A 14,915-nucleotide genomic window follows, 5' to 3' on the forward strand; every position below is an offset into this window, starting at 1 on the left:
AAATATGCAGCCAGTGTCTCTCCAACGCCGCTGGTCTGCAAATTAGTGGTCCAACAGAAAAAAATTAATCAAGCATGCAGGATAGTTGTCAAACGACACTGTTTTTTTTTTGACAAACAACTCCGACAGCTTGTCGTTCAAACTCGACGTCCACAATTACAGTCCCATTCACTCTGATACGTCACAATGAAACCCCCCCCCCCCCCACGCACAAATATCACATGGTCCAACCAATGGGGGTTCAAACTTTTTCTTTTCATTTACTCATGACACGCACTCGAGCCTGATTACGCCATTCTACTGCCATCGTAAAACATCAAGCCCCCTTTGGCAATCCCAAGGAAAATACATGCAGCAAAACCCCACCTAGACAACGCCGTTTATGCTAAGCGATCGTTGGTTGTGGGCCGTGAACCTGATAAAAGGGGATGTGTGTAAGAAGGGTGGGAGGTCTAGAATACTTGGTGAAATGGCTAGTTCGTGGCAACCCCAATCAACCATTGCCCCTGCGCTCTCTTGATGCAAGTATTACGCCAGGTAAGAAGTCATGGAAAAGTGGTGTTGGATATAAAGATTCGTGGAAACGTCGTGGCAAGCCGAGATCGCCATGGACCCATGCTGTAGCAGTCCAAGATGAACATTCCGCCCTGAACGACTCGGAAGATTACGCTCTTGGTAATTTGAGATGTGGTGCAGGCTGATGCATTTAGCTCTGCTTGCACTCAGCAGCCTCCTGCTTGGGTTTTGTGCCGTCGTTCTGCAAATGTGTTAGCGGTGTTCCGATATATCGAATCATTGTCAATGCCTACCTCGTCGTCAGACTCCTCTTCCTCCTCGCGGTCATCGCTGAGCTCATCCTCGTCCTCATCGTCCTCATCTTCAAACTCGCCCTCGTCAAAGTCTTCAATGTTCTCGTACTGAAGAGCCTCGCCGGTGAACCAGTCAATGGCGCGGGGAATGAGCTTCTCCTTGATGTCCTCACCAAGCTGGTAGTCGAGCTCGAGACGCTCCTCGATGTCCGAGGTGGCGTCGTCGTCGTCCTGTGGGGGCTTGGGTGGGTCGAAGAAGTTGAAGAACGACTCTGTAGGCACAGTCTTCTTAACAACGCGCGTCTGCTTGGTGTCTGCAAAAATCATGTCAATGTCTTGTCGTGTGAGAAAAGAATATCATCGAAAAAAACTCACTCTTGTTCCTCTGCTTCTTGCTCTCGACACGAACAGTCAAGTCCTTGCCAGCCTTCCACTCAATCTTGTCGCCCTCGGCGTGATCGTAGATGAAGTCACCGCCATAGCCATTCTCCTCCTGGTAGTAGTAGGTCTTGGTAATGGTCTTGTTGGTGAAGAAGTCATTGTCCTCAAACTCAAAGATGAGGCGGAAACCGGGGCGGTCGAGGTACTCCATGCGAATGTCTGTGAGGTGCTTGAGGGCAGCCTCGTCGCGGTCTGTGATCATCTCGGCGAGCGAGATCTGGTTCTTCATGGCACTCAGCCAGAACTCGGGAATACCCTTGACGTCCTTGCCCTCGTCCTTGTTGAGCTCAGCCTCGGGCTGGTCCTCATCCTCGTCGTCCTCTTGCTGCTGCTCGCCAATCTTGACGTGCTCTTCTGAGGGCTCCTCGGCGCCGTTGACAATCTTCTGGCGCGTCTGGTACAGAGGTGTGAACTTGGCAAAGTACTTCTTCTCGAGCTGGAGCACCTCTTCCTGGAACTCAGCCTCGAGCTTCGAGTGCTCCTTCTGGACGCCCTTGAGGCCGGCCACTCGGCGGCGAACCGAGGCGGGAAGCGACTCAATGTAGCCGCTGGAGCGGCCGACGAGCGAGCCGAGCTTGTTCTGCATCATGGCGACGAGGGCGGGGTTGGCAGCAAAAAGTCCAGCGGCAGTGCGCTCCATGTCCTCTGCGAAACAAGAAAAAAAAGTCAGATTGGCGGTCAGGGCGTGCGACAAACAGGGCAGGGCGGGGTTGGAGGGGCAGCAGCAACAACAACAAGGATTTTTCCTTCTCGCGACGTACCTTCTTTGATGGTGCCAACACCAGGCTGCTGGGCGCGCGACGATATCGGGGCGGCATTTGCAGGCGTGTTTTGGGGGGTGCTGGTCGGGCGGACGTTAGATTGAGGGACGTCCATGGTGGATGATGTATGGAGGGGGTGGAGGGGGGAAACGAGGCGAGGGGCTGGTTGGAGTTTGTGATGGAGGGATAGTGGAGGAGGAGAGGCAAGTCGGGCGACGTCGGGCAGAAAAAAAATCGAGTCAAAAACTACTTACGGAGCGGTAATGGCATCCATCTTCTTATTGCGGATCGGCTCAGACATCTTGGCGAATGAGTGGTGTGGATGCAAGAGTGGCGAAGCGAAGTGGTTGGGGAGAGATGGAAATGTTTCGGCGGTTGAGTCGAGGCAAGGGTTGTTTTCTAGGGACGAGCCTAGTTGCGCCTAGTGTGAAAATACAAGGGATCGAGGGCGAGCCGGGGGGGCTTGGGTGCGTGTGCAGGCGTGGATGAGGCCGTACGAGAGTCTGCAACGACGAGCAACAGCAACAATCAAGCTGGCTTCTTCAGGGCGGCCGCTGGGAATTGGAAAGAAAGAAAGCTTGTGGCGCGCAGGCCAGCCGGGCCCCCGATGGTTTTGTACCCTGACCGTCTTTTCCCAGGCCCGGCGTGGCGTGGCACGCGCAACGGACGACTCAAGGCCCTCTGCCCTCTGGCCACAGGCCACAGACGGCTTCAGTCAAATGCAGCTTGTGCCCAGTAGCCTCTACCGCCTCCCATTGCCCTGCAACTGCATCCCGCTCCCGCACTGTCACTGTCACCGCTGCGCTGCTGCATCCATGCGTGGCCGACCTTGGCCGCCGATGCGGATAACTGCGAGCAGAGACGCTGTAGCAGTCAGTAGTCGAGCAACCTGGAGACGGCACACTATGCGATGCGCCCCCCCCCATCTCCACCCACCCAGATAGAGATTAGGAAAAAAAAGGCCCTTTGCCCTCAACGAAAACCCTCGCCAGCTGCCCGACCTGATTCATCCACGTTGCACAGCTCGTCAGAGCAGGGACCCTCATCATCACCATGACCATGTCACCATTCTCGATCGATACACATTGTTACATACACGTATGTGCCGACAATTACTACATACACCTCTATCCTCCCGAAGCCCGGATGTGTACCACCGACAGAGCCACACCTGTCTTCTAGAACAAAGCGGGCCACTAGAAAATCTTAGAGCAAAATCTCTCCTGGGCCCCGATCCCGCCTAGCGCGTCAGCTCGCTTTTTGCCTTCATCGCTGATTGCTTTACTAGGGTCGAGGGTTGGAGGAAACGGAGGTAGTTCGGATATGTATGTTTGTATTGTACAGATTGCGACCTTGATGCTTGCATACGGAGGCGGCAATGAGGAAAAAAAAAGTTTTGCGTCTTGGTGTTCGAGCCATATTATGCCACACGCGGATGGCTGCTCTCTCTCTCTCCTACATCTTTCCCTGGATCCTACCCAATCTGAAAGTAGCCACTACCGCGAGACATGCCGAACACGCTCCAATGAACAAACAGACAGCAATTCCATTGGGGCCATCCGTGCTGTGATGCTCCTCTGGCGGCGCCTCGCTCAGCTCGGGACTCTTGCCCGGTTCCAGGATGGAGAAGACGACCCAAGAAATGGCGGTGCCCATGAATTGCGGGAGTGTCGTGTACAGGTTCATGATGCCCAGATACTGCCCTGAGCTTGCTCCTCCTCTACCCGATCCAGCACTTGCTCCGTCCGCCTTTTCCAGCTTATCCTGCGCCTCGGAGAGGTCAATCGAGGCCCGCTTCGAGTGTGTCGAGTGCGCCGTGGCCATGTTTAGGCGGTTGATTTCTACGCCGATCAATGCCCATGGGGCCCATGAAGCAACTGCCCATGACCTTTAATCATTTTCATGCAACGTCAGCTCACAATTCATCACAGAAAATCCAGGAAAAGGATGTGCTTACACGCCACAGAGAGTAATGATGATAGTCGCATGTCTTATGGAAGTCACAAAAGGCGCCATACTCATGCTGCACGCAAAGATGCAGTGTGCAACGACCCATGCCGTTAGCAGACTTGGCTTGCGTTTTTCCCAGGGTCCCGCATCAAACTTGCGTTTGGACGAGGGCGAGAAGCCGGGGCCTTTTTCGCTGTGCTCGGGGTTCTCGACGAAGAAGGGCAACAGGACTGACGTTATAAATGTCACGATTGAGAAGGAAACAAGAGCCGTCGAGCCGATTCTTCCGACTTTGCCCGTCATGTCGCCGGCTGCTTTGATTTCTGGTGGCGCATCGTACCGTAGGTAGACTTCGCCGACCCATGTGGTGCTATAGAAGAGAAAAGGAAACCAGCCTGTTCGAATTTGTTAGCTTGTGTCACTATTCCACCGAATTGAAACTACCCAGGAAAGAAAAAAAACGTACCGATCCAAGCCCAAAACTGTACCGTACAGATAGCTTGTATACTTCTTGGTAAATTGAGCGCAGTATGTGCAATTGTTCCAACCACCTGCTTGATATCCAAAGCCTTTGCCATACCATCGTTAACCAACACTCTCTCCGTGACTGCCCAGCTCGTCGTAGCAACAGTAAGACACAAAGTCAGCGCCGCCACACCCGTCAGCTGCTTGAATTGCGTATCACCCAGCATGGGACCGAATATCGCTCTGAGATCTGCAGCTCCCGCCGCATATCCCACCATTTTGCCTACTGCCACCATCCTGCTTGCCCAGCTACTCCCCATCTGCTGTTTCTCAATTGGCAGCGTATCCACAATCAGGCCTCTACAGCTCCCCTGCACCGCATTGATAGCAAAATCAATCCCGTAAATGCTAAACACCGCCACGTATACGTTTGCGCTCTTTGCCGCCGCCTCATCCTTGATAAAGTACCGCACGACTTCTTTGGTCCAGCCCAGCAGCAGCAAAAACATGGATACCAGTATCGTTCCGAAAAACATGTACGGGCGCCGCCGGCCCCAGCGCGAGGTAGATCGGTCGGCGACGACGCCCACAACGGGCTGCATGATGAGACCCGACAGCGGGCCGGCGACCCATACGAGGGAGATTTTGGACTTTGTGAGGCCGAGCTCGAGGAGGTAGGGCGTGCAGTATGTCATTTCCACATTCCATGTGAATCTTGAGAAGCCAGGCGTTAGTTTTGTATCCATATTTAAGAGCAGATTGGAAGACAATTGGTGAAAGGAAAAAAAGTCCCTTGTTTAAACATACTGAAGTCCAATGAGCGACGCAGTCAGTAATGCCATGCGTATACCCTCAGTTGGGCCCTTGACTGAGGGTGTCCCCCGCCATTGCGCAACAGACGGCATCTTTCGTTTCCCCTAATTTCCTTTACCCGTCTACCGTGATTCTTTCTCTCCTCCTGGCTCCCTTCCCACGTATGAAAAAGGAAGGAAAAAAAGGAAAGACGGTGTGGGGTGTGGGGGGGTAAAGAGCGGGACTCGGTCGCGTGCGTCTGACGTGTGCAGCCCCAAGGTTCTCTCTCTCTCTCTGCGTGTCTCTGTCTGTCTACGTAAACGTGGGAAGGCGCATTGGGCGGTTCGTGTATATGTATCTCTGTCCTACTACCGTTCGATTGGGTTTAACGCAGGGAAACCTCAGGTCGCCAAATAAAGGATTCTGGAAAACTAGAGAAGAAAAAAGGCCAAAAAGAGGGCACCGCAATGAGAGTGAATGGAAGTTGGTAGGTGTAATTCTTATCTTCTCTTGCTCTTGTTTCTTTTCCTTATCGTCTACTTCTTCTTCTTTTCTTCTAGATCATCGAATTTTGGCAAAAATAAAAATAAAAACAAAAGTGCGAAAGGGAAGACGCAAAAGGGGAAAAAGGAAACAAGGGGAACTCCGTCAGCAAGCTATCTTTGGTTTGGCCATGTGTTCGCTTGATGAGATGAAGGCGGGGACCAGTGTAGGGCCCCAGAACGGGGAAGCGTTACCTAGCGTCCTTTGGACTGGGCGCGGGCCGGGCGAATCTTGGCGCGTTGCCCTTTCCTACCTGTCACTTACGTATGCTCCTCATGCATGTGGCTCGGAGTTTCACCTACGAATACCACGGCTAGAGTACCCCAGCTTAGACTGCCGCATTGCCATGTCCGAATAGGCTCTTTCATCCCGTATTGCGCCTACGTAACCAATACTTGACGGACAAGAATCGCAACTTCGCTTCCGTCTCCACATGGGGCACCGCCGGTCGTGCCGCATACCCATCTGGCCATCTTGTCAACTGCCGCCCCCATGCATGTGACGAGTAATTGTGCGCAACTTATGGAAAACACTCTGGAAGCCTGTTTGAGCCTTTCCTTCCAAGGGGCTAGAGTAGCATCTGGTTACATAAGGCAACCAATCAATAAGAATTGAAAAAGACAAAAAAAATCTCATATTTCCCAGCATTAAATAACCCAACCCAAAATAAAGCGAAGTAGAGAAAATCAATACGCTCCATCTGCGTCGTCATCATCGTCGATACCGACCCCCAGCAATTGTACCGCCCTTTTTGCCTTTCCTTCCATGCAGGTCCCAGCCTAGACAGTCAGATAGACAGACAGCTACAACTACAAACATACAAGGGGAAAACGATAAGGCTTTCTTTAACGCTTCGTCTCGGTCATGTCTAAATGCCAAATTTTCGCTTACAAATATGCTCAAGTTCATGCCTCAATACCTTCTTCAATCGTTGCGTGTCCATTCATTCCCCCGCCGTTCATGCCCATGCCGCCGGTCAGAGCGTTCATGGCGTCGCCGTTAGATTGGCCGGCGGGCATGTCGTCGTCAAACTCGAGTTTCTCTTGTTGAGCAATAGCTTGCTGAGACACTATCTCAGCAAGGCGTTTGAGGCGGGGTGTTTGAAGCCCTACAGACGTGTTAGATATGTTTGAGCAAACAAGAAAAAGAAGAATTTAAGGAAAATGAGACCTTACATGATGGCGTGTATGTCTCCAAAGCGGTAATGACACGAGGCTCTGCAATCTCGTATGGGCCACTGTCCTCCATGTCGACTGCTGTGAGCAGCAGAACATCACTCTTCTCCGTCACTCGAGATGCGACAGCCTTCATGATTTCGCCGTTAATGGGCTGTTCGTAGTCTGCCACAAGGTACTGGTTGAGCAGCTTCTGGATCTGGTTAGGGCTTAGCATCCAGCAAATGTCCTGAATGATTTCAATGTCGTTCAATGTAGCCTTCTTCAGCTGAAGCAGCTTGGTAGCTTGCATAAGGTGCTCAAGCTGCAGAGTACCCTCAGGCATCTCGTGAGACTTGCACCACTCCTCAATGCGGGTGATGTTGTAGTTAATCTGGAGCCCACGCTTCCACGAAAGGAAGTTGCGGCGCATGAGCAGGTCGTTGAAGGCAGTAACACCAACCAATCTCAGCAACTCAGTGACGCACTGTGTGATGATGGAGTCCTCAAGGTAGTATGCCTTCATAGCCTTGTAGACGCTGTTGAGCAGGGTGAGGAGGTTGTCCATGCTGTAAGCAGGGGTGTTGCTGCCCTGGAGCAGCTTGCCAAGGAAGCGGTTGCTCTCGTTGGTAACGAAGCCGGGTAGTGATTGCGACTCGATGATGGCGGGAATGATCATCTTGTGCAGCTTCTTCTTGAGCACCTTCATCCAGGTGTGGTAAATGTTGAACTCAAGACTCTCCAAGTCATGCTTGACAATCTCGAGCAGGCGGTCGTACTCGTAGTTGTCCGTCTTTTGTTGCTCGTACCAGTCTTCAGCGAGGAAGACAAAGGACAACATCTCGTGGACGTTGGACAGCCAGAAGGCGCCTGGGTTGATGGCATCCTCAGCATCGTGTTGCATGACCTCTTGCTGGATCGACTGCATGACGTTGGCAAGGAAGCGCTCAGACTCCTTGACGAAGCCATTGTTCCACATCTCCGAAGTGACGAGGTTGATGAGGTAGGCAGGGAAGAGGACTTCCTTGTCGGTGGGAGGAGGTGTGGTAGTGGGGGATGGAATCTTCAAGTTCTTGATGAGTCCAAGAGTAACCTCGTCGTTGAGCATGTCCTCCTCAGCAAGGATGTTCTCAAGCTCCATCTCGACGTTGTCAAGCTGAGCAAACGTTGAGCCGGAGAGGTTCTGCCTGTGAATGGTGGAGCCAGGAGCCATGGAGACAGGGCGAGGGTTGTATTGTTCGCTGAAGCGGTTGATGTCGCGAGTGTCTGGTCCGGCACTGCGCCTCTTTGGCTTCTTTGAAGAGACGAGCTTGATCAAGCTGCTGGGCGCAATGCTTGGAGCATGTCCGTTAAGGTCGCTGGGAATTGGTCCAGAGCGCTTCATCAACTCGACCTGCTCCTGGAGTTCGGCAAGTTGCTGGCGGAGCGACATCTTTTCTGTTTCGGTGACATTGCTCCTCCTCTTTGACTGCTCGAGGTCCTCGGTAGTCCTCTTGAGCGAAGCGCGGAGCTCCTTCTCCTCTTCTTGCAAGTGACGCATCTTGGCAGTGCTCTCTTCGTAGCTGATTTGCAGCTTCTTGTACTCGTCCTCCATCTGGCTCAGCTTGGCAGCAGTGATACCGGCCTGGTTGGCTTCGGCCTGGAGTTCCTTCTGGCGGTTCTCGAGAGTTCGGCTGCGTTCCTTGTATGACTTGATCTGGCTCTCGTAGTTCTCCACTTGTGACTTGAGCGACTTGTTCTGTTCCCTCATCGTACCCAGGTTCTGAGTAAGCTCGACGACCTTGTTTTCCAGCTTGTAGGAAATGTTCTTGAGATCGCGAGATTCGGCGCGCAGGACCTTGTACTCCTTGCGGGCCTTTCGTCCTCGCCACAGTTTCTGAACAGTAATGATTTGCTTGATCTGCTTCTTGTAGGCACGGATATAACGCTGCTTGCGCCAGTTGCGCTGGATCATACGAGCAGCATCTCCAAGCCTCTTGTCCAAAATGTTCTTGCGGAGAAGGTATCCCTTGGCGGCAGCTTCGAACTTGATGACCGAGTTCCTGACGAAAAGGAAGCGCTTACGGTCTTTGCTACCCCTCCAGACTCTTTGGATGGTGGTTGCAGCCCTGACCTGTCGTGCCTCCTCAGCGCGTTCTCTGGTCATGTAACCTCTAGCCAACGACTGAACCGAGATGACAGCTTCGCGCATCTCGAGATAGACGCGGCGATAGTACTTGGCGCGAAGGTTCTTCTGGATCATAACGGCCGCATCGTTGAGTCGAGCAGTACGCAGGTTCTCAAGGAACGCAAGCATACCAGCGCGGAAGAAGATCTTGGTCAGACCCATCTGGTACTTGTCGGTACCATCATTCTTGCCAGTGCCCAAAGCCTTCTTCAAAATGGCCGTGGCCATGTTGCGAATTTCCGGTGTCCATTCGGATGACCTGACCAACATGTAGTAACGGAGGGCGAATTCTTCGTACGTCCATCGGGTAGGGTAACCGGCACAACTGATTCTGACCGTCTCGAGGACACCGCAAGCACGCAATTGACTCAGAACCATAGGTCCGTCGAATTGCCAGGCAGCCTTTGCCTCGTTGGGCTTGATACAACGGATGTAGTGAACGTCAGTCGAGTTGATGGTTTGCATGAGCTCGATAAGCGAAGACTTGAAGATACCACCAAGCGTTGGCTTTCGGTTGGTAGCCACCCTACGTCCGGCTGAGACTGCAGCACCCGGTTTGGCAGAGGCAGTGCTGGCTGTCTCCTTTTCTCGGATCGAGGCAGCGGTGTCCAAGACTTCAGTCAAGAACTTGTTGCTTGAGGCCTTGAGCACTTCCATGTGCTCGTCGGGCACAGTATCTCTGTTCTTCTCAATGAAGCCATCAGACTCGTATGTGACGTCGACAGCGTAGTGGCAGACGGTGAAGGCAGACTTTCCAAATCGGGGCTTCTTGTAGAACTTGTGCTTGTCTCCCGAGTAGTTGTGATGGAGCTTGGTGACAAACTGCTCGTCGGAACCCATGGGTAACCTAGACTCTTCATCCAAGAGGGACAGGATACCGAGCTTGCCCTCAATCAGGTCGATACACGGTTGGTTGTCGGCGAAGTCGATAAAAGTCCAGTCGATCTTTTCGCGCATGTATTCTTCCTGCTCGAGCTTGAAGACGTGTGCGTTAAACTCTTGTTGCAATTTCTCGTTGGCATAGTTGATACAGAACTGCTCAAAAGAGTTCTTTGCGAAGTGCTCGAAACCGTAGATATCCAAAACACCAATGAAGGTGTGTGCAGACGCAATGACCTCTTCTGTGGCTAAACTTTCGTTGGTTCGCTCTACTAGCCAGTCGAACAGACTTGAGTAGATGAATTTGGCAACTGAGTCTCGAACAACGATAGCTTGCTGTTGTGTCAGGTTGGAAACAATCTTTTCTCCTCTGGTAATGAGCTGCTTCTTTACGATCCACTTGGCAAATGTGTTTGCGTCAATTCCGAGCAGGGCGCAGGCCTTGACGAGAGAGGGCTCTTCGGGAGAAAGATTTGAGTCTGTTCGTGTCGCAGTGATCTTGACATCTCCCATGTGCAAAAGGGCCGCAAGCAGGCGCCAGATGCCATCTTGGGTTTCGGACGAAACACCAATCTTGGTCAGCGATTGCTTTGTCGCCTTGAATTCAGCAACGTCGTCCATGCCCTCAATGACGGGAGCGCTCCCCTGGTTAAGGTAGCTGAACTCCTCGACCGACTTGAGCGAAAGCTCCTCACGCTCCTGGTCGGTAGCACCGGCTACCAGCTGGTAGAAGACGTGGTAGTTGCGCTCCTTAAGCGGCTGGAACACCAGTCTTGACCGCTCGAGCAGATATGTCCTGATCTTGGCACCGATAATGTCCGTCTGCTTGTTGAACATGATCTCAATGTATTTACCGAAACGAGACGAGTTATCGTTTCGCGTGGTCTTTGCGTTACCAAAGGCTTCCATGATAGGGTTGGTAGCCAGAATTTGCTCTTCCGTCTCACTCATCTGGTCGGACTTGCCTCTCCGCTTGCCCGGGTTGTCGGGAGACTCTCGTGTGGCAAAGTATCGCATAATGTATTTGGCGCTGACTGTCTTACCAGCACCAGACTCTCCAGAAACGACAATGGTCTGGTTCTTCTGGTCGCGCAACATGTCGCTGTGGCATGTTAGTCACTACTGCCCAGGTTCCGTGCTGATGGCGGAGCAGGAGGGGAATTCTTACGCAAAAGCCTCTTCAGCAATGGCGAACAAATGTGGAGCGCCATATGATCTCTGTTTGCCGGCATAGACCTGCACCATACCGGGAACATATAGGGAGTCGACGCGGGCGAAGGGATTCGTTGCAATCAGGACAATACCCGAATATGTGTAAATCTCCTTTTGCAAGTAACGAAGCTTAATGGCCTGGAGGACTGCATGCTAGTCAGTATGACATGCGAATTGTCTGTATGTATAGAGAGGAAGCCGTACCAGCCGGTTCGTTAAGATGTGACAGGTTGGTCAGGTCGTCGCTGGCCTCAAGCATGGCGGGGTTCATCAATGGCGGCAGTTTGTCGTCGTTGCCAGTCTGGATGGCGTCGAGAGTCGTCTCGACCGTCTTGGTCTGTATAATACATGGTCAGTATCCGCTTGCAACAGGCTTCGCAGTCCATGGGTGTGGGTGTGGGAGTACCTCGCCATTTTCCAGAGTGAAGACCAGCGTCACCTTATCCCCCGCAATCTGCTTGTCCGTCACCTCGGAGGCAACCCAGCCCTCGGTGGTGTCGGGCTGCCATGCGCGGGTGCCGATGTCGTAGATGTGAGCCATGGTGGGCAGTCGCAGGCGTCGTCTCCTGCGTCGTCTATGTCCTCCAAATGGCGGTGCGGAATATCAGGGTCCAAAGCGGCTCCCTGTAAGGAGGGGAGGGGGACGGATGGTCAACGCTCAGCTCGCGATATAAGTGCGGCCGCTGGCTTTGTTGTCGTGAGGCTACTGCTGCTCGTCGTCGTGGTCAGCAGTGGGTGGCGCTGCAGGTCACAGGCTTGACAGCATCCCCAGGAGTGAAAAGGACAAACGGTGTGGTTGGAAACATGCGAACACCTGCCAGCACTTGATTCGACTTTCTCTTGGTTGCGCTAGACGGGCCTCTCACCGCCAGCACGCCGCTTAAGCGCACAGGCCATGCCCCAGGGGCCTTACCCAACCACCAACCACGGCCACGCAGACTCTCGTCTCACAATATGCACCTCCTCGACGCTGCATGCGAATAAGCCGCACCCCCATGTATCGCAGTGTCTACCGATCTGGGTGGATGGGTGCCTCTCCCTACCGTACCTGTGTGCCTCTCTCTCTATGCGTGCGTGTACATACGGCAACCTCAGACACTGGTCTACCATATTCTACTATCCGCACTACGCCGGGCCATTCGCTCCCCACTTCCCCCCCCCTCCAAGCCCATGCCATTCCCTGCCCTGCAAATCCATCATGCATGGCCACATCGCCGGCCTGACCCAGCCCGTCTACCTCCTGAAACCAGTTTGCCTCATTTGCCTTGCCTCGTCCACCCGAGACATGTATATACATAGTACATGCAAAGACAGTCTCGCACTCTCCCGTGTCTTTGTCGAGCGAGAAATCCTCCCGTCACCCGTCACACGTTTGCGTCATCTGATAAGTACATGTCCATAGATAGACAGCATGACATGGCATGCATACATTTGCTCTACTCTATCACGTGCTCTCTCACATCTCAGCTCATACGGTACTCTACACCCCTCACAACCACCCTTGTGCCATCACAAACACTAAAACGACAACATGCGTTTGCACAATCTCATCTCACCTCGTTTAGACGTATTACCTGGTCCGCTCCAGTTTCATAAATCATGCATTCTGTCTCTATGTGTTTTTAGCAATGACACTCCCCAGACCCCAGCGCACTTTTATACCAAGCAAACCAGTGCACAAACAAATCCAGCGAACACGACATGTACCCTTTTTGCTCTGCATGCATACACACAGACTCAACGTTGAAGTTTTTTACACAGCGCCCCACCCTAGTTTCCCGTTTCCCTTTTTGAAAAAGAAATGTTGAATTGAAAGAGGCGTCATACTTCGAGACACAACAAGAGGAGAAATCACACGCCTCAAACACGTTCGCTTCGTTCCCTCACCTTGCTGAGTCTGAGGCACCTGTCGGAGACGAGCCAACCCCTAGTACAAGACCCTCGTTCGGATACACGCTGCAATCAACCCCGTTAGCCATGACCTTATACTAAGAATAACAAGAGAGCAAAAAAAAACAAAAAAAACTTACACGACAACTCCTCCAAGCTCGTAAAGATATCCCGAATCTCACTCTCTTTAACTTCACTGATATCTGCCATCAGATAAGCAACATCGCCTCTCGAGTCCGACATTTGCTTCTCAATGTTGTGGTGCAGCAGAATGCCGTTGACCTGTCTCAGCACACCAGGCACGTTCTTGTGGATATAAATCACACGCATGCAGTCGGGCTGGTCGAGCGTCAAGCTTCGGAGATTGACCTCGGGCATGTTGACGGCGCCAAGCGTCGTGCCTTCATTGACATAGCGGACTAATGCTGTGCTGACCTCGACGCCGATTGCGCTCTGCGCTTCCTCGGTACTGCCGCCAATATGCGGTGTGAGGATAATGTTCTTGAGACCCACAAGATCCTTTGTCCACGTGTTCAGCTCGTTGCTGAAGTAGTCACCGTTACCGGCAGGCTCGTTGGGGAACACGTCGATGGCTGCACCCGCCAGCTTGCCGGAGCGGCTGGCTTCAATCAGCGCCGCAATGTCAATGACAGTACCACGGGCGTTGTTGATGAGGTAGCTGCCGTCCTTCATCTTTGCAAATTGCTCTTTGCCAATCATGTTCTTCGTCTCGGCTGTCGCGGGCACGTGTAGAGATACAAAGTCGGCCTGTGCGAGAAGGTCATCTAGAGACGGTACCTGTCGCGCGGTTCCCAGGCCCATGGTGGTCAGTACATCGTAGTAAATGACGCTCATGCCCATGGATTCAGCCAGCACACTAAGTTGCGAACCAATGTGTCCGTATCCGACTATGCCCAGTGTCTTGCCACGAATTTCCCAGCACCCCTTGCTGACCTTATTCCAAGTACCGTTGTGGAGCTCCATGGAGCGGTCAGTGAGCTGGCGAGCGAGCGCAATGATTTCTGAGATGACCAATTCAGCAACCGAGCGCGAGTTGCTGAACGGCGAGTTGAAGACGGCAATACCCTTGCTGGCAGCAGTCTGGAGGTCGACCTGGTTGGTTCCGATACAGAAGCAGCCGATGACAATGAGGTTCTTTGCTGCCTCGAGCACCTTCTTGGTGAGCTTTGTCTTGGACCGAATTCCAATCACTTGGATATCACGAATCTTCTCAATCAACTCATCCTCTCCCAGGCTGGCCTTGATCGCCTCGACCTGGTAGCCCTGGCCCCTCAAGATATCCACACCAGCCTCGTTGACATTTTCCAGGAGAAGGACCTTGATATCCTTGGTGTCAAACGGCTTCAACTGTTTGGCGAGCTGCTGCGCATGCGACGTGCCGGGTAGGTTCGGGGTGCGGCCATCTCTAGAGCTGGCGGACGGCGGTTGCCTGAATGTCGAGGGCGGGCTGTGGAACGAGAGGGTTGGGCTAGTACTGATGTTGAGGCTGTTGGATACACTGCGTGATATTTGGCTAATGCTGCCGGCAATATCTTGGGCGGGAGTCATGATGGGCGCGCGCGGGCGTGATTGCGGAGGTTGCTCGGGGGAGAGGTGGGGGGGGATGCTACAACTCAAACAGGTCGTACAATCCGGAGGCTCAAAATCTCAGACTATAAATACCGCCGCGTTTTCTACTACGGATACTAAAATGGGTCGCGTACCAAATGAATCACGCGGTAATATCGAGACGGGCTCTGCAAGGCTGCAAACGTCAACCGAAGAAAGGGAGTAAGTAGCGTCGACTGGTAAGCAACAGCAATTTCTCAAGGGATGCTTTCCATTTTAAACC

The 14,915-nt window shown here is 52.8% G+C and overlaps 4 protein-coding genes across 4 annotated transcripts; all 4 read right to left on the minus strand.

The window, feature by feature from the left end:
* Positions 1-706: 706 nt before the first annotated feature.
* COCMIDRAFT_90793 (uncharacterized protein) lies at positions 707-2,312 on the minus strand (the record flags this gene model as incomplete). The annotated part of the gene is made up of 5 exons (XM_007688085.1): positions 707-757; positions 810-1,123; positions 1,185-1,895; positions 2,012-2,091; positions 2,266-2,312. 5 exons carry the CDS (start codon positions 2,310-2,312, stop codon positions 707-709), a joined length of 1,203 nt encoding a protein of 400 aa, XP_007686275.1.
* Positions 2,313-3,466: 1,154 nt separating this feature from the next.
* Positions 3,467-5,331, minus strand: COCMIDRAFT_35226 (uncharacterized protein; the record flags this gene model as incomplete). Its single annotated transcript, XM_007688060.1, has 4 exons — positions 3,467-3,899; positions 3,969-4,356; positions 4,428-5,140; positions 5,234-5,331. 4 exons carry the CDS (start codon positions 5,329-5,331, stop codon positions 3,467-3,469), a joined length of 1,632 nt encoding a protein of 543 aa, XP_007686250.1.
* A 1,335-nt stretch (positions 5,332-6,666) lies between these two features.
* On the minus strand, positions 6,667-11,714 carry COCMIDRAFT_3791 (uncharacterized protein; the record flags this gene model as incomplete). Its single annotated transcript, XM_007688034.1, has 5 exons — positions 6,667-6,869; positions 6,937-11,063; positions 11,130-11,319; positions 11,378-11,510; positions 11,580-11,714. The coding sequence occupies 5 exons, from the start codon at positions 11,712-11,714 to the stop codon at positions 6,667-6,669; spliced, it is 4,788 nt and encodes a 1,595-aa protein (XP_007686224.1).
* A 1,386-nt stretch (positions 11,715-13,100) lies between these two features.
* COCMIDRAFT_90804 (uncharacterized protein) lies at positions 13,101-14,632 on the minus strand (the record flags this gene model as incomplete). Its single annotated transcript, XM_007688086.1, has 2 exons — positions 13,101-13,129; positions 13,204-14,632. The coding sequence occupies 2 exons, from the start codon at positions 14,630-14,632 to the stop codon at positions 13,101-13,103; spliced, it is 1,458 nt and encodes a 485-aa protein (XP_007686276.1).
* Between the last annotated feature and the right edge of the window lie 283 nt (positions 14,633-14,915).

This window comes from Bipolaris oryzae (assembly GCF_000523455.1).
Source record: "Bipolaris oryzae ATCC 44560 unplaced genomic scaffold scaffold_37, whole genome shotgun sequence".
Lineage (NCBI taxonomy): Eukaryota > Fungi > Ascomycota > Dothideomycetes > Pleosporales > Pleosporaceae > Bipolaris > Bipolaris oryzae.